Source organism: Salvelinus fontinalis, chromosome 34 (assembly GCF_029448725.1).
Source record: "Salvelinus fontinalis isolate EN_2023a chromosome 34, ASM2944872v1, whole genome shotgun sequence".
Classification (NCBI taxonomy): Eukaryota; Metazoa; Chordata; class Actinopteri; order Salmoniformes; family Salmonidae; genus Salvelinus; species Salvelinus fontinalis.
In genome coordinates this window covers 28,845,485-28,862,521 of record NC_074698.1, presented here as the reverse complement: position 1 = coordinate 28,862,521, position 17,037 = coordinate 28,845,485, and the positions used below count along the sequence as shown (strand labels likewise).

The 17,037-nt window shown below is 43.1% G+C and overlaps 1 protein-coding gene across 6 annotated transcripts in view; it reads left to right on the top strand.

Annotated features, from left to right (window-relative positions):
• Window positions 1-3,260: 3,260 nt before the first annotated feature.
• The window catches only part of LOC129833664 (SUN domain-containing protein 1-like), a 48,329-nt gene continuing 34,552 nt past the window's right edge, over window positions 3,261-17,037 (top strand). For 5 of the 6 annotated variants that reach the window (XM_055898388.1, XM_055898389.1, XM_055898391.1 and 2 more), the window contains exons 1-2: window positions 6,513-6,844; window positions 11,248-11,342. In XM_055898388.1, the coding sequence (XP_055754363.1) occupies window positions 11,260-11,342 (83 nt within the window). In that variant the 5' untranslated portion in view covers window positions 6,513-6,844; window positions 11,248-11,259. Of the gene's footprint in view, window positions 3,483-6,512; window positions 6,845-11,247; window positions 11,343-17,037 lie in introns of those variants that run through there. The other variant, XM_055898392.1, reaches the window with a different exon arrangement.

Genomic DNA, 17,037 nt, shown 5'->3' with positions numbered 1-17,037 from the left:
TTGATAAAAAGATCTAACACAACATTAGGTGATAATATATGTATTATTATGGATTTATAATCAGCTATAATGGGATGGTCATTTTGGACCGGGAACACAGAATTAATTAACATGAAACGAACACAACAGGAGAGTTAAAAAAATGTGGTTTCCCCTGACAATTGAGATGTAAAAACTATGTCATAAGTGGACAATTTCGATTAGGACATTACTGAGTGAGCTAGAATGGACGTAGTCAATATAACTATTTGTTCAGCACTTTTTAAATGTACAGCGACGGAATGCAGAACATGGGCTGGTCTTACAGTGTTCTCCCTGTACACCATGTCAGAACCGTAGGACAAATAAAGGGGGCATATAAGCCGACAATGAAAGCTCTTACAATATTCAATGATTACATTTCTCTAAAACAGGCTACATGTGCACCACCAAGTCAGAACATTAGGCTAAGTTATGAGGGGAAAGGGACTAAATTATTAGGGTGAGGCACATGGGCTACTAACAGCTTACTACACAACATATACTTAGTACTACTTTGTTAGCTACGGTATACATTTCTCCCTGGCACATTACATCATATATGCAGCAGCATACAATACATTTTTGGACTGACCTTGTTGTGCTGTGCTCACTTGAACAGGAAGGTGTTGTGGTGGTTCTTCTTGTGGGAAAATTGTGTCATCAAACGTTGTCATCAAAGTCTGTCATTCTTTGGATTTATGGTGCTTTCAAGACAACTGGGAACTCGGGGAGCTCTAGAAAGAGGCCTGAGTTCCCAACTTGGAATTCTGAGTTGGATGACCTTTCAAAACGTAAAACCTGATCAGATGCTCTTACATGTAGCAACATTGCCTGGTCTGATGCTCTTAAATGTAGCAAGAGTGCAACAGCAATGCCTTCCATGACTGTCTACTAGCCCTCTTGAACACACTTCACATGAATGAAAACAGGCATATCAATCCTACCAAAAAATTATAATATATATATATATATATATATACTACCGTTCAAAAGTTTGGGGTCACTTAGAAATGTCCTTGTTTTTGAAAGAATAGCTACTATTTTGTCCATTAAAATAAATACAGTGTAGACATTGTTAATGTTATAAATGACTATTGTAGCTGGAAACGGCTGATTGTTTTATGGAATATCTACATAGGCGTAGAGAGGCCCATTATCAGCAATCATCACTCCTGTGTTCCAATGGCACGTTGTGTTCGCTAATCCAAGTTTATCATTTTAAATGGCTAATTGATCATTAGAAAAACCTTTTGCAATTATGTTAGCACAGCTGAAAACTGTTGTTCTGATTAAAGAAGCAATGAAACTGGCCTTCTTTAGACTAGTTGAGTATCTGAAGCATCAGCATTTCTGGGTTCGATTATAGGCTCAAAATAAATAGCCAGAAACAAAGTACTTTCTTCTGAAACTCGTACAACGCTGTGTACTACTCCCTTCACAGAATAGCGCAAACTGGCTCTAACCAGAATGGAAAGAGGAGTGGGAGGCCCCAGGGCACAACTGAGCAAGAGGACAAGTACATTAGATTGTCTAGCTTGAGAAACAGACGCCTCACAAGTCCTCAACTGGCAGCTTCATTAAATTGTACCCGCAAAACACCAGTCTCAACGTAAACAGTGAAGAGGCGACTCCGGGATGCTGGCCTTCTAGGCAGAGTTCCTCTGTCCAGTGTCTGTGTTCTTTTGCCCATCTTAATCTTTTATTTTTATTGGCCAGTCTGAGATATGGCTTTTTCTTTGCAACTCTGCCTGTACGGAACTCCTCATTGTGCACATCTGAAGAGTTGTCACACATTGTCCAATAACATTATAAACGTCCATTTGTAGGAAATATTATTCAAGATACGGAACACAAATTCACATTATTACCTAATAGGTGCTTGCAGGACGTTTTCATATTTTCTTTGGAAAGTTGACAATTTTTGTGGAAAGGAGCGGTTCCACACACAGCACCAGCCGACTAGCTTCTCAATAACATCCCGTCTGTACTCTGCTATCTCTTTCTTCTGCTCTCAACTTCTGGAAGAAGAAAAAAAGAGCATGAATCAATGATTCCAATAACTCTATTTCTATATCTGAGGATCAAGCAAATGCCTTGTGTTGTCACGTTGTGGTTAAATGTAGCAAGAGTGTAGCAACAGTGCCTGGTCTGATGCTCTTAAATGTAGCAAGAGTGTAGCAACAGTGCCTGGTCTGATGCTCTTAAATGTAGCAAGAGTGCAACAGCAATGCCTTCCATGACTGTCTACTAGCCCTCTTGAACACACTTCACATGAATGAAAAAAGGCATATCAATCCTACCTTGGGCTGTAGTCAAGCAACTCTCACAATAGGTATCTGCAGAAAGAGAGCACAGATACATAAGAGCCATATACAGTCCAGTACTAGATGTTAGTAGGTAATCATTTAAAAAAACAAATTCAGCAAATGGACTTGTCAGAAGACACATTTTTAACAAAGGTGTGCAGACTACTTACAGTGATCCACATCGTCAGGCTGTACAGCAAGCAACTCAAACAAACATACAAAGTGCAACAAGTTCCTCATACTATGTAGCAAATTGTCTATAATCCTGTCAAAAGTGATCCTATCTTCTACAAGAGAGTGAGATAGTTGTATTCACACAACCTATGCAACGTTCTAGTCATGTGACCTCAGCTAGGTAACAAGAAACAATAGGATCAGCATCACCAACATTCCTCATATGACATGTGGGCTGCCCTACATATTTTATCTCATAGTAGGCTAGAAAGTTTTCTCCACAAGTCTTTCCATTGTCATATAACACAAATGGATTCACAAAACACAATGATTTACTCTGTATAACTGGTTATCTGGCCTACCTCTTCAAGGGATAGTGTGCTGATCGTTTTTTTGTGTCATAGGATAGGATACAGTGCACTCTCTACTGCTGGTCAAAATGATATCACAGTATGCCTATATAGGTCAGTTTAAAAAGAGTACGATTTTATATTAAGGTACTCTTTATAAACAGTGTATAACGGATATGTAATGGGGTTATAAGTTACAGGTAGTTAATTAGTTTATAAATAACAATCTATGTATAAAAAACGTATTGTTATTTACAACAACAAAAAACTGTGTTGACAGAGACGAAAAAGAGATGCTAAACCAGTCCAGCCAGCGGCGCTATAGCTCTGGCTGCACGTGGCTTCCTACAGCTACTATATATGGGCATTTTTACCTAAAAAGGATTGTGATTTGAAACGCGGTTAATTATTGCTCTCCTCCATGTGATGTCAGTTTGAGCAGCGGAAAATATTACTCTGCCAGTAGGGGAAAGGGCAAACCGAACGTTAGATACTTTTTAGGCAGGCTTGCCATGCACTGACTTGGTAGCAACATTTTACTTCCTTGAACCTAATTTGGTGGATAACTGAACAGCCAGACAGACCGTCGTTCATCTTCACAACAACCTTTGGATTTGACAACCAGCGCCGAGTAAGTTACAGTAAACGTGAACTATTTTAGAAATAGTCCCACATTCAGACTAGTGGTCTACGACCAGTAACTTATATGGGACGTGCGAAATGTATGCATAAGTGTTGGATTATACGTGCAACTAGTGATGTACTTAGAAAACAGAAAAGTAACGTTAGAATACGAGAAGGTATAACCACAATATTTGGTATGACGTAAACTAGCTCGCTACTAAGCTAGCACATCAAGGCTGCACGACCAACCACCACCATGGCTGCATGCACTTGATTTCTTTCTCCTGATTTCGTAATTATTGACCAGTGCACAAATTATCTAAACTGGAACGGTGTGTGCATCATTGACGTTTATGTTGACAGGGTAACTAACTACAATATGTTTTTCTCATCTCCAACTGAACTAGATTTACTTGGAATTTAAAATCTCGCGGTAACCCCGCCTACTGCTTCCCCTGTCTTCTCCTTCGAGTTTTTATTGGCGGATCGCAACCAACTAACAGATGCATATACTGCTAGCTACTGTACTGGAGTGAGGCCGGTCACGACCAGGCTACTGTACTGGAGTGAGGCCGGTCACGACCAGGCTACTGTACTGGAGTGAGGCCGGTCACGACCAGGCTACTGTACTGGAGTGAGGCCGGTCACGACCAGGCTACTGTACTGGAGTGAGGCCGGTCACGACCAGGCTACTGTACTGGAGTGAGGCCGGTCACGACCAGCCTACTGTACTGGAGTGAGGCCGGTCACGACCAGGCTACTGTACTGGAGTGAGGCCGGTCACGACCAGCCTACTGTACTGGAGTGAGGCCGGTCACGACCAGGCTACTGTACTGGAGTGAGGCCGGTCACGACCAGGCTACTGTACTGGAGTGAGGCCGGTCACGACCAGGCTACTGTACTGGAGTGAGGCCGGTCACGACCAGGCTACTGTACTGGAGTGAGGCCGGTCACGACCAGGCTACTGTACTGGAGTGAGGCCGGTCACGACCAGGCTACTGTACTGGAGTGAGGCCGGTCACGACCAGGCTACTGTACTGGAGTGAGGCCGGTCACGACCAGGCTACTGTACTGGAGTGAGGCCGTTCACGACCAGGCTACTGTACTGGAGTGAGGCCGGTCACGACCAGGCTACTGTACTGGAGTGAGGCCGGTCACGACCAGGCTACTGTACTGGAGTGAGGCCGGTCACGACCAGGCTACTGTACTGGAGTGAGGCCGGTCACGACCAGGCTACACCACTATGTTCTCTTATTAATAACTAACCTATCATTCTGAACAAAAACCTAAAACTGTACTCTGTCGGATTTAAATGTCTATTCAGAGCCCAGCTCTGGAACCTCTTAATTCACTATTCCTTGTAACATTTCTGCTGTAAAGTCCTGGAGATCCAGAAATATATTTGCCCTCTTCACAATGCTGTCTAACTTCTTAGATTTTTTTGTTGTTGATTTTTTAAATTAGTTTGAGTAGTGCAATTTGTCACTTGTGCTATATACGCAACAAAGTCCACCTTCTTCACTGTTAGTGTGTCGGGATCCTTCTCCTGCATGGCATTCACTGCAGACTGTGGGACATCCACTACCATCTCATCTCTATTCACTCCTTCAGCTATTTTCACTGCCTCCACATAGGAGATCTGCTGGATAGCCTTGATCCTGCTACTGCAACCTCCATCCTTACAGGGCACTCTGGGAACTCGGGAATGTGATTCCCATCACAATTACAGCAACATGCTTAATCTGACTCTTCAACATATTTATTCCTTCGACAAACACTTGCCCAAACTTTTTACAATTGTAACACTACAGCGGCTTCTGTACATGCGGTCTCACCGCATATCTCACATAACCAAGTTTTACATAAGTTGGGAGAACCACTTCATCAAAAGAAAGTAAAAATGATAGGCTTTGCTCTTTACTTCCGTCTATCATTCGATTTAAGCGATGTGCGTCAACCACTCCTGGCATGTTATCCCTAAGCCCCACTGCCTCTATGTCCAACGAGACACCAGAGATGACACCTTTTGCTCCCCCTGTCAATCTTCCAAAGCCCTTTGATTGGTTCAAATGGCTTGGGTGACAGGGTACATCACCATGTAATACACTATCACAGACAGTAGGTGGTGCAGTAGTCCTATGAAGGAGGAGAATGATGCTGGACCACTTTTTTGGCATGGAGATGCAGACTTGGCTGCATGCAATGTGCCACTGCCCTGTTGCATATATCCTGTTGTATTGGTCTCATGTGACTATTTTCTAAATCTTGATCCAAAAGGTTCCTTGGGGGCCAAATTAGTTATTGATGAGGCTCAACTTCTCCGCTGATCCTGATTTGATATTTGGGTTGTAATCTGCTCTGTAAACAGGCCACCAGTGAAAATGATGTGTTAGACTTCATTGAGTTACGTGTTTTAGGATTATTAAGCCTTTATTTGACATATGATATCAATTTAAAAGCAGTACTGTAACTGATTTTGCTGTATGTATGTATGGATTCACTTGCATTGGTTAAGATTTGAGTTTGGCCCGACATTAATGTTTTTGACCACAGAGAAAATACCACTCTGTCCTGTGGTCATCCATTTACATGAATAGTGATCCCTCAGCTGTAGGAGTTCTGTCCTGGAGAGGTGATGGGGGAACAGCTGGATTATGAATGTGTTATGAACGTGTATGTGTATCTGAATGAGTAGATTGTGTTGTGCAAATGATGATACATTGAATGTGCAGTAGCAGTAGTTTCCCAGATTGCATTACACTGTCCAGTTATAGATTATTTCTAGGTTTGTATAAGAGCCCTAGTCATATAGTTATTGAGCTCTTTAGTCCTGTGACAAAAACAGTGCTTTATTTTTTGTGTATTCTGTACCTCCAGTATTTGTACTCAGTGATTTTGATTGATTTGATACTAAATCATATTCAGTATTACGCTATAGTTTATCAGTATATCTATTGTTCAACTCTCATCCGTTGGGAGAAGTTACAGTAGTGGTGGGATGCAGCAATTTCATTTGACTCCAATAGGTTCAGTGTGCGCCATAAACTGACAATAGCGGGTCTGGGAGTGGGAGGAACATCTCTGCTGCGATCCTTCTTGCTTTGTTACGTCTGGGAAGCCATTTTGGAATTCTGCTTGTAGTGCCTGATAATTACGTACACACACGCACTGTCAACTTGCAAACTTTTGTGTGTGTTCACGGATAAATATTATTTTGGTATCTGGGTTAGGATCATCGAACGCACCATACCTGGAATAGACGCCTCGACACGAGGTGTGAAGTTAACGCATCTTGCGAGACAGAAATGTGTGGATCTTTTTCAACTGGATTACGCTCATAAGAATATCAGATGGACTCTTATCTGACGGGCAAGTAGAAGTTACACGCGATATTATTGGAATTATGTTTTATCTAACGTTTTTTTAGTAGTCACAAAATTCCCAGTTTGTAGTGCTTCTCTGGCTCCTTTCTCCAGAATTTCGTTTTGACAGCGAACAGAACCCCGGGCCTGTTTCATTATTTCACATGTTAACTGCGAGCTTAGGCTCAAACGTTTGCTTTATATTACCCTCAGTATCCGCGCAATGAGAGCCTACGTTTGATATGTATGTTATAAACGCAACGTTAATGTCAGTGCATGGACGGGTGTCTGCGTTGTCTAAATATTGCCTTCTAAAATTAGCATTAGGCAATACGAGACTCACGGAGTTTATGGGTCACTTGGACATGCATCATATTTGTAATTTAGGCATTTGCTGCTCCAATTGCACATATTGAAATGGAAGTATAAATTTGGACATATCCAAAACCCGACTTGTGCAGAATCAACAATTCGATATCGTTATTTTTTTTAACCTAGCGCGTCACATACTGTTCTGTGAAAAGACCGTTTTATAAAAAAACATGCATGTTGTGAAAGTGGCAATTTTAAAAAGGTTTCTATAGAGCTCCACAGTGGAGGTGTCATAATACCGATAAAACCTAGTGGTCAAACAGGGAAATAGTGTCAATCGTTTTTCCACCATTCATTTTTTCCATTGGGGATTTTAGAAACACTTAATAAGGGCTGTAGCTGTGTTCGAATACCCATACTGTATACTACATACTTAATGAGTATATACTACATACTATTAGTTCATTTTAGTATACTGTAAACAAACTATCGTTTCAGTTGAGTGCTCCTGAAGTTGATGATGTTGCGATGCAACCTCTTGCTAGCTTGTTAGCATAACCAATGACTAGCAAAACATTTTACGATTTCGGGTGTGTTCGTAAATTCAGTTTGGAGTGCCAGAGTGTGATATGGGTGTTTGTGAATCCAGAGCATTGTCAGATTGTCAGTTCGTAAATTCAGAGCGTTTCACTCTCGGAACATTCAGATGTCACACTGGACGCTCAGGCCGAGGAGTATGGTTGATCCGAGCGTTCAACGGCAAGCTAACTGACTAACGTTGGCTAGCTACTTCCAGACTCAAATGATAGAACACCTCACTGAACATTTTACTCGCCCTAGCACAGCTGGTTAGGCTGTTTATGTTATCCAGAGCATTGGTGACTAACTGAGCTGCTGGCAACTATTTAATTACACCTGTTTTTGCCAATATTTACTGACACCGGCCTTATTCAACAGGAGAGTGCTCTGAAATCAGAGTAGATAGGCAAAATTAACAATATCCATAGAAACGCACAACTATACCACTTAGCTAAGAATGATGTGAATAATCAAGTCAAACGTTGGGTAGTTAGTTAATATACTGCCTGGCAAGTTCGATGTAGTAGACAACTAACGTTAGGTAACTAGCTAACATAGCATTACAGCAGTATGTACTTTACCGGTATGTGGTTCGTAAGGATAGCGTAACTAACAAATTGTCAGCCAACATAACGTGTAACTTATGTGAAAAGTTATTACTTTATTACATTGCTTAACATCTGTCATAATTAGTTCGAGCAATGAATTTGTATCCGCTCTCATCGGACTTCGGCTGCATATTTTCCACCATTTTCTTCAAATCTGAAAAATGAAGCCACGGCCACTTTCTGAAGAATTGCATTATGGGCCGTAAAAGCACGGAAACAGTGTCCACTGCGTGTATACTTCGTATTTTGGCGAATTTAGTACGGGAACTTTTGGCATACTAACTATATCCATACTATGACCAATAAGCATACAATATACTCAATTCGCGTCACAAATAGTGAGGTTAGTATGAGTATTCGAACACCGCTTGTGTTTCATGTAGGCTTACCCTGGCATGACGTTTATAACCATGTAAATCTCTCCCGGACAAGGTGACTTTTTTATCTAAACTATTGGTACTACTATTGGTACCATTTCCCTGTTTGACCGCTCGGCTTTATGGGTATTATGACTCATACTGTGGTTCTCTATAGCAGGGTTTCCCAAACTTGGTCATGCCCCCCTCCGTGCATGTTTTGTTTTTTGCCTAGGCACTACACAGCTGATTCTAATAATCATAGCTTGGTGATGAGTTGGTTATTTAAGTTTGGGGAACCCTGCTCTATAGTGTGTGTGTATATGGGTGGGTGGGCTAGTGAGTGTGCCTGTGCTGTTTGTGTTCAGCCTGTCTCTCGAGTATAAGTTCATAGGTCGTGCCCTTTGCAAGATTTTACAAGCTAAGCCTGGGAAGGGTTTTGACAAGAAAGGAGACAGGTTTTGTCAGATTTGACATTTCGTAGCAGGTTAGGAGAATTTACGCAGCAGATTAGGATAGTTAATGTAGCAGGTTGGATAATTAGGTTAAGGTTAGAAAAAGAGTTAGGGTTAGCTAAAATGTAAATAATAATCAACTTTTTATGTGAATTTGACAAAAGCTGAATCCTTTCTACCCATGACCCCTGGGAAGATGGCTTGTAAAAGCAAAAATGGAGGATGACCAATTGCTCTTTTATGGTGGTTGTGATACATTGGCTGGCAGTTAAAACATGTTTCTAAAGTTGGTTCCCATCTCAGCAATCTCAAAATAATTCAGTTTTGAACACACAGGAGGGCTTATATTGTTATTTTCCTCAACTTGGAATGTCCAGTAACTTCTGCATCCTGAAGGATTGCCAAAAACAGGGCACCAATCCAACCAACTAATCCAGGCAGAATTAAAGACGCCACATGGGTTTTCATGATTATTTATCCCTGTTTTGGGCCTTTGGATTTACAAATAGATTTGACCTGTGGTTAAGATTACCAGGCTGTAGGCCCTCTGATTTGTCATTCCCCCAAATCTGGCATCTGTTCCCTCTATAGTGCTCAGTCTTATTTAGTACAACCTCTATAATAGTATATTATAGGTTGCAGGGGTGCTTCCTTAGCTACTCTAGTATCAGCACGGCTCAGGTTTGTTGTAGGAAGATATGACGTGGGTAGTAACTTGCAGGGCCATCCTACTGTAAGTTATCAGCGGAAGCGGAGTCATTCAAATCAAACCGGCTGAATTATGTAACCATTGAATTCTGTGCATATTTGAGAGGCAACCGTTCCATTGCTGTTTGAGTTTACTTCAAGGCTAGATGTTGTAGATCCATATTTAAAATCAATACATTAGTGTTTCAGCTCCATTTATTCATTTCCCTCTGTTTTGAATAGACTAAACTAATCACCACAACCAAATTCATCCCTGTCATGTTCCCTATATAGTACCTGTTAGGTTACTATATATTTGACTGAGGGTTTAAACAGGTTTCATGTTAGCCCTCTCCTGACCCTTCACGGGGTCATGTTCAATTGAGTAGCTTATAGATTACTGTGTCCCACGCGTGCCATCTTCCTGGTGTTGCGTCTGGGAGTGTGCAGGGCTCACAATGTTGCAGACAGAAATGTAGGCTAATGTATAGAACTGGCAAAATTCCCACAATTATATCTACTCCTCTCCTACACAAACATTCTGTAATGTTATTTGCACCGCACCCTCCTGAACAGGCCCCAGGCATCTACCTGGCTAGGTGTGTCCCGTCCATTACCAGGGTTGGGCCTATAGCTCCACCTCTGTATGTGCTACTCTCTGAAGGGAGAGAGCCTGTTTTCCCCAGTCGGTCTGGTATTGGGCTGGGTGCTGTGCCTGAGAGGGAGTCGGTCTGGTATTTTGGCTGGGTGCCTTGCCTGAGAGGGACTCCCATTGTCCCCTGTCCTGTCTCCCCTGGTCCCCGTCAGCCCACAGCTGCTGAACTACAGAAAGAGAAGAAGAGTTCCATTCATTATCCAACCCTGCTGCCTGCCTTCCGAAGCGCTCGTCGTCAACAGGCTGCAGACATAATGCAAGGGAAGGAGGTTGGCCAAGTCTATTCGACAGAACAGAGCAGAGCTGTAGTATTGTGTGCTAGGGGAAATTATAATGTGTAACTGCTGTCATTACTCGCCTGTCTGCCTGGGCTCTGGGACTCTCCAGAGCAGCTACTGCTGCCTAGGTTTTCTTGGAGTGAAGCCAAGTAGATTGGGTCTAATGTGGGATTGTGCTGTGGAGGCACAGAGAGAGATTGACTTAATATTCACCAGAGAGGTGTAGTATGTCTGTGGAACAGTTTGTTTGTATGCTAACTAGTGAGTATTTGTAGGACTATGCTATTGCTCTGTGGGAAAGTAAATCAACTTGTTACTGGATCTAAACATCACTAGTGTCGAGAGACAAGCTGAACAATTCAGTGTGTGTGTGTGTGTGTGTGTGTAATGCATGCCTTTGCTGGTGTGTTAGAATGATAATCCCTCATCTATTGTGCTATGGCCTAAAGAGCCCTCTCCCTTCCACCCTGACTCTTGCAGTCTGATTGGAGAATGACCATGGATTTCTCTCGTCTACACACATACACTCCTCCACAGTGTGCTCCAGAGAACACAGGATATACCTACTCCCTCAGGTGAGAATGCTGGCTGCGCTACGTGTATGGAACAATTGCATGAGTATTTACTTGAATTGAAATGGTATAGTACATATCCTGTTCCTCTGTAGAACAGGCTAGAGGTTTCATACTGTATCTTATCCAAGGTTCAGGGAGCTATCTGTTCCTCTGTAGAACAGGCTAGAGGTTTCATACTGTGTCTTATCCAAGGTTCAGGGAGCTATCTGTTCCTCTGTAGAACAGGCTAGAGGGTTCATACTGTGTCTTATCCAAGGTTCAGGGAGCTATCTGTTCCTCTGTAGAACAGGCTAGAGCAGGGGTGTCAAACTCATCTTGCCCTGGGGGCCGCATTCGGTCTTCAGTGAGGTCCGGAGGGCCGCATTGAAAATTTGTTGCATTTCCTCTACATCAAAATTGGAAACTGAATTGTTCTCTATCCATCGTTCTGGGAATTTTCTATGTCTAGCTTTCATTCTGGTGATTATTAGCGAGCTGGGCACAATCTACAAATTGTTTGTTTCAATTTGATTTGAGTCATTTTAAAGTATACTGAGTTCATTTTATTTTTTACTCAAACCACACGCGGGCCTGATTGGACAATTCGTTAATCTTATCTCTTCTCAGTTGTCCTTGCAAGCCGTCATATTTTTCGCTGTGATGAGTCTCGTAGTGGCGTCGAATATTATATTCCTTCAATACCGAAACTTGTTGCAAACACACCAAGCACGAAGGTTTTCCGTGCATCTCTGTAAATAAATAGGACGTGGTCCATTTTTCTTTGAAAATTCTACACTCCTTATCTACTTTTCTCCGTTTGGATAACGACATTTTGGCTAATGAGGGTGTAGCGGAGAGGTAGAGACCAAGGTATTAACAACGTCGTAACAAGCAGCAGATGGCGCATTGATACCGTCTGCTGTTTTCAGTCTGTCTCAGTGATGCGGCTTGTCTTCTACTCTGATGGAAAGAGTGCGCCCCTTAGCGGATAATCCATGAATTGCAGCGAATTAAAAATATTAATTCCATGTCTTTTATGCATTTTTTCCACTTTCAAATTATCCTGCGGGCCTGATCGAACCTCCTTGGGGGCCGGTTCCGGTCCGCGGGCCGTATGTTTGACACCCCTGGGCTAGAGGGTTCATACTGTGTCTTATCCAAGGTTCAGGGAGCTATCTGTTCCTCTGTAGAACAGGCTAGAGGTTTCATACTGTGTCTTATCCAAGGTTCAGGGAGCTATCTGTTCCTCTGTAGAACAGGCTAGAGGTTTCATACTGTGTCTTATCCAAGGTTCAGGGAGCTATCTGTTCCTCTGTAGAACAGGCTAGAGGTTTCATACTGTGTCTTATCCAAGGTTCAGGGAGCTATCTGTTCCTCTGTAGAACAGGCTAGAGGTTTCATACTGTGTCTTATCCAAGGTTCAGGGAGCTATCTGTTACTCTGTTGCTCTTCCCTTATTCAGATGGCCTCCAGATGTGTGGCGAGGGTTATCATCAATCTTTCCTTTCTACACAAGTTAGCTATTCTTCCGTGACTCACATAAAAATAGTATTTGTTATTGAATCCCGTCGCCCTAATGTGGTTATGTCCACTGACTACAGTCAGAGCCTCTGTCAGATCAGTCAAGTCATTACCACAGCCGTGGAGAATGAAAGGGTTCTGCTGCCTCAAATGATCCTGAGCTTGTTTCTCATTCACCTCCCGTTTTTCAGTGTTTGACATCTCTTTCCAAGAGTGAAGCACCAGTAGGAGTCCTGAATGAGTTTGTGTTGCATTCAGAAATCTTACTGAATTGATTGTCTTTGCTTTCACTTGAGTAAAAAGATATTTTGAAGTACATTTGAGAATACATTTTACAACAGTTGGAGTGAGGAGAGAATGTTGAAATTGTAAAGATGTGTTTTAATTTGGCTTCTATTTCTAGCTAAATATTTGCAGTCTTGATACAAATATTCATCCTTGACAGTTGATACATTGAAGATCTTGGTGCATTCTTTCTGATGAGTTCCAGAGTTGCTCACAAGAACAACCGCCGTGGTTGTGGTTTCGATGATTCAACCCGATGATTCAGTCAGTGTGTGCGCTTGTGGTTCAGCATTTCTGTGTGTAAGGCTATGTGTTATGAGGGAACAACACAATGAAAATGGTAGCATAGCGCCTTTGTAGTTTTCTTAGTTTGGACTAACTATCCCTTGCTTAGCTTGGTGCTTCCTTTGCTTCCTGTGTTTCCTCTCATAGTTCTCACACTGTTCTCTCTCTCCCACTGAATTTTCAAGGAAGAAACTTTTCATGTTGTGCAGTTTATTTATTTTTTTCTGGATAAAAAAAGGGGGCTTAGGTGGTGGGCGTGGCAATGGACGCGGCAAAGGACAGTTAGACTTCAGCTCGGCTGGATTTTAGGGAACATTTGAAAGGCCCCCCATCTAAGTGGTGTAGCAATTTTTTGTGATCTCTCTCTCTTCAGCACATCATCTCTGCGGCCTGGGCATGAAACTGCTTGCAGGTGTGATTGTCACTGAATATGCAGGTGATTTGTGTGAAGTTGGAATGTTTTTTTTTTACACTGTCACTTTTGACACCTCGTGTAAAGAAATGGGGGGGGGGGGGGGGGGAGAATGGCAGTGCTGGAATTTGGGTCTTTACGAGGAGAAATTCTGTTGTGCTTCTTGTTGAGAGAGAGAGAATAACAGTGTAACACACTCGTGTACGGGAGCATGTTCTAACACAACCACTCCCATTAGATTGACTACCACACTCTACCCTCGCTCTCCTTTGAAAAATGCTAAGGGAATTCCTATAGAAAGCCCTTCAGTCAGCTGACATGTTTAGTCCTCTCCTCTCCCTGAGTTGGACTAGGCCCAGACCACAGGCTGTCCTCCAACGCCTGGCTTGCCTGACAACTAGATGACATTTACATACATCCCTTGTAATTGCCTTTAATATCTCACTGTTCTCACAGGCATGTAGAAGAGGTGGGAGTGCCTGTCTCATAATTGCTCAGTTTAACCTCTTGATAAGCTGTGGAGCCACCTTGACTCCCCTCACTGTGAAGGTATAAGGCAATCCCAGAAGAAAAAAGATCATAACCAAGCAACACTTTCCCTGCATTGAAAGCTCTCCCACAGCCGTGTCCTACCCAATAGAATCACACTTCATAGTTCAAATTCTAACAGCCCGGCTACTACTACCACATCTTCTGACTGTGGGAAAGGCTGTTTTGGTGCCGGACCGGTCCCAGGTCGTGTGTGGAGTGAGGCGGAGACCGATTTAAAGGAAAAGGCTCTGGGTTCTCAGTCTCTCACTCGCACACACACACAATTGGAATGTAACAGGTAGGCCTAGCATGGAAGACTGGAACAAGACCGTGTGTCTCCATGGGCCGGTGAGAGTTGATCAACCATAGAAATGCCTGGTGGCACTGATCTGAGAATTAGGTAAAGAGTCTCTCTTTCTTGTACATGAAAGAGTAATGTAGGCTAATACTTCACTTATTGAATTAGTTGAACTAACAACATGTTATTGATTTTGCCTTGTTGGGCTGTTGTTTTTTAAATGGCAGAACAAACTGACAGAGAAGGCAGTTGACTCATGTACTGTAGCTAGGCATCAGAAATATCAGCCTATCAGTTTGAGAGCTGTCACACTGTAGTGTGTGTGTGTGTGTGTGTGTGTGTGTGTGTGTGTGTGTGTGTGTGTGTGTGTGTGTGTGTGTGGCTTCTTGTGGAATGGGGAGAGGGTCGCGCTGAGAGGGACAGGGTCAGGTGACAGCAACCGTTGGACCATCTGTTGCCAGAACTCAAAAGACTGGTAGACAAGTTGGAGAAAGGGAGGGAGGAAGGAATGAAAGCCCAACCAATCACATCCAACAATCTGAGAGGCCTTTTAGAAGCCCCACAGTGAGGGGAACAAACCTAGCCTGAGTGGACAGGAGCAGGAGGCCAGGATCCCATTCATTAGGCAACACTGTAGCAAAACATTTAGCTAAGGGCAAAGGAAAATCAGGCTTTTTATTGGACAAGTTAAAGTAGTCCCTCCCTGTTTCAGTTCATTGTCTTCCGTTTGGGGCCTAATCAATACGACCCAGCAGAGACCACCATGCTACAGCCCACCAACCAAGGGTTAATTACCAGTGTATTCCCATTGGTACAAACACCATAGTCATTAGCTGTAAGGAGAATGGCCTCACTGATTGATGTAAAGCCTGTACAATGTCTGCCCTTGTAAGGGGAGGTCTCCCTGCTCTCTCCCAGGCTCTCATCTATTTCCTGGCTTTAGACTATTGATCTACTGCTGTCAGTGGAGGATTCTGGGGTATTACCCCTGTGAGAAAATAAGTTGTACCAGCTATAGAGAGACATTCAATTGTTATTTTTAATTATATGGTACCACCCAAGCTACTCCCCTGTACTACACCGGGAAATGTTGTAACGAGATACTAATCAGTCATAACTTTAATCTTTTTTTTAATAAAAACGTTTTTTTAAATTATTGAACTCCATATATTAGAGAATCCATATACACCTCATGACCAAAAGAATGTGGACACCTGCTCGCCAAACATCTCATTCCAAAATCATGGGCATTAATATGGAGTTGGTCCCCCCCTTTGCTGCTATAACAGCCTCCACTCTTCTGGGAAGGCTTTCCACTAGATGTTGGAACATTGCTGCGGGAACTTGTTTCCATTCAGCCATGAACATTAGTTAGGTCGGGCATTGATGTTGGGCGATTAGACCTGGCTCGCAGTTGGCGTTCCAATTCATCCCAAAGGTGTTCGATGGGGTTGAGGTTAGGGCTCTGTGCAGGTCAGTCAAGTCCTTCCACACCGATCTCGAAAAACTATTTCTGTATGGACCTCGCTTTGTACATGGGGGCATTGTCATGATGAAACGGGAAAAGGGCTTTCCCCAAACTCTTGCCACAAAGTTGGAAGCGCAGAATCGTCTAGAATATCATTGTATGCTGTAGCGTTAAGATTTCCCTTCACTGGAACTAAGGGGCCTAGCCCGAACCATGAAAAACAGCCCCAGACCATTATTCCTCCACCAAACTTTACAGTTGGCACTATGCATTGGGGAAGGTAGGGTTCTCCTGGCATCCGCCAAACCCAGATTCGTCCGTCGGACTGCAAGATGGTGAAGCATTCTCTGGAGTGATGAATCACGTGTTTCCACTGCTCCGGAGTCTAATGGCGGCAAGCTTTACACCACTCTAGCCGACACTTTGCACATGGTTATCTTAGGCTTGTGTGCGGCTGCTCGGCCATGGAAACCCATTTTATGAAGCTCCCGACGAGCTATTTATTGTGCTGACGCTTCCAGAGGCAGTTTGGAACTCTGTAGTGGTGGGTTGCAACCGAGGATAGACAATTTTTCCGCGCTACATGCTTCAGCACTAGGCGGTCCCGTTCTGTGAGCGTATGTGGCCTACCACTTTGTGGCTGAGCCGCTGTTGCTCCTAGATGTTTCCACTTCACAATAACAGCACTTACAGTTGACCGGGGCACCTCTAGCAGGGCAGAAATTTGACGAATTGAGTTGTTGGAAAGATGGCATCCTGACAGTGCCACGTTGAAAGTCACTGAGCTCTTCAGTAAGGCCATTCTACTGCCAATGTTTGTCTATGGAGATTGCATGGCTGTGTGCTCAATTTTATACACCTGTCAGCAGCCGGTGTGGCTGAAATAGCCAAACTCATTTCAAGGGTTGTTCACATA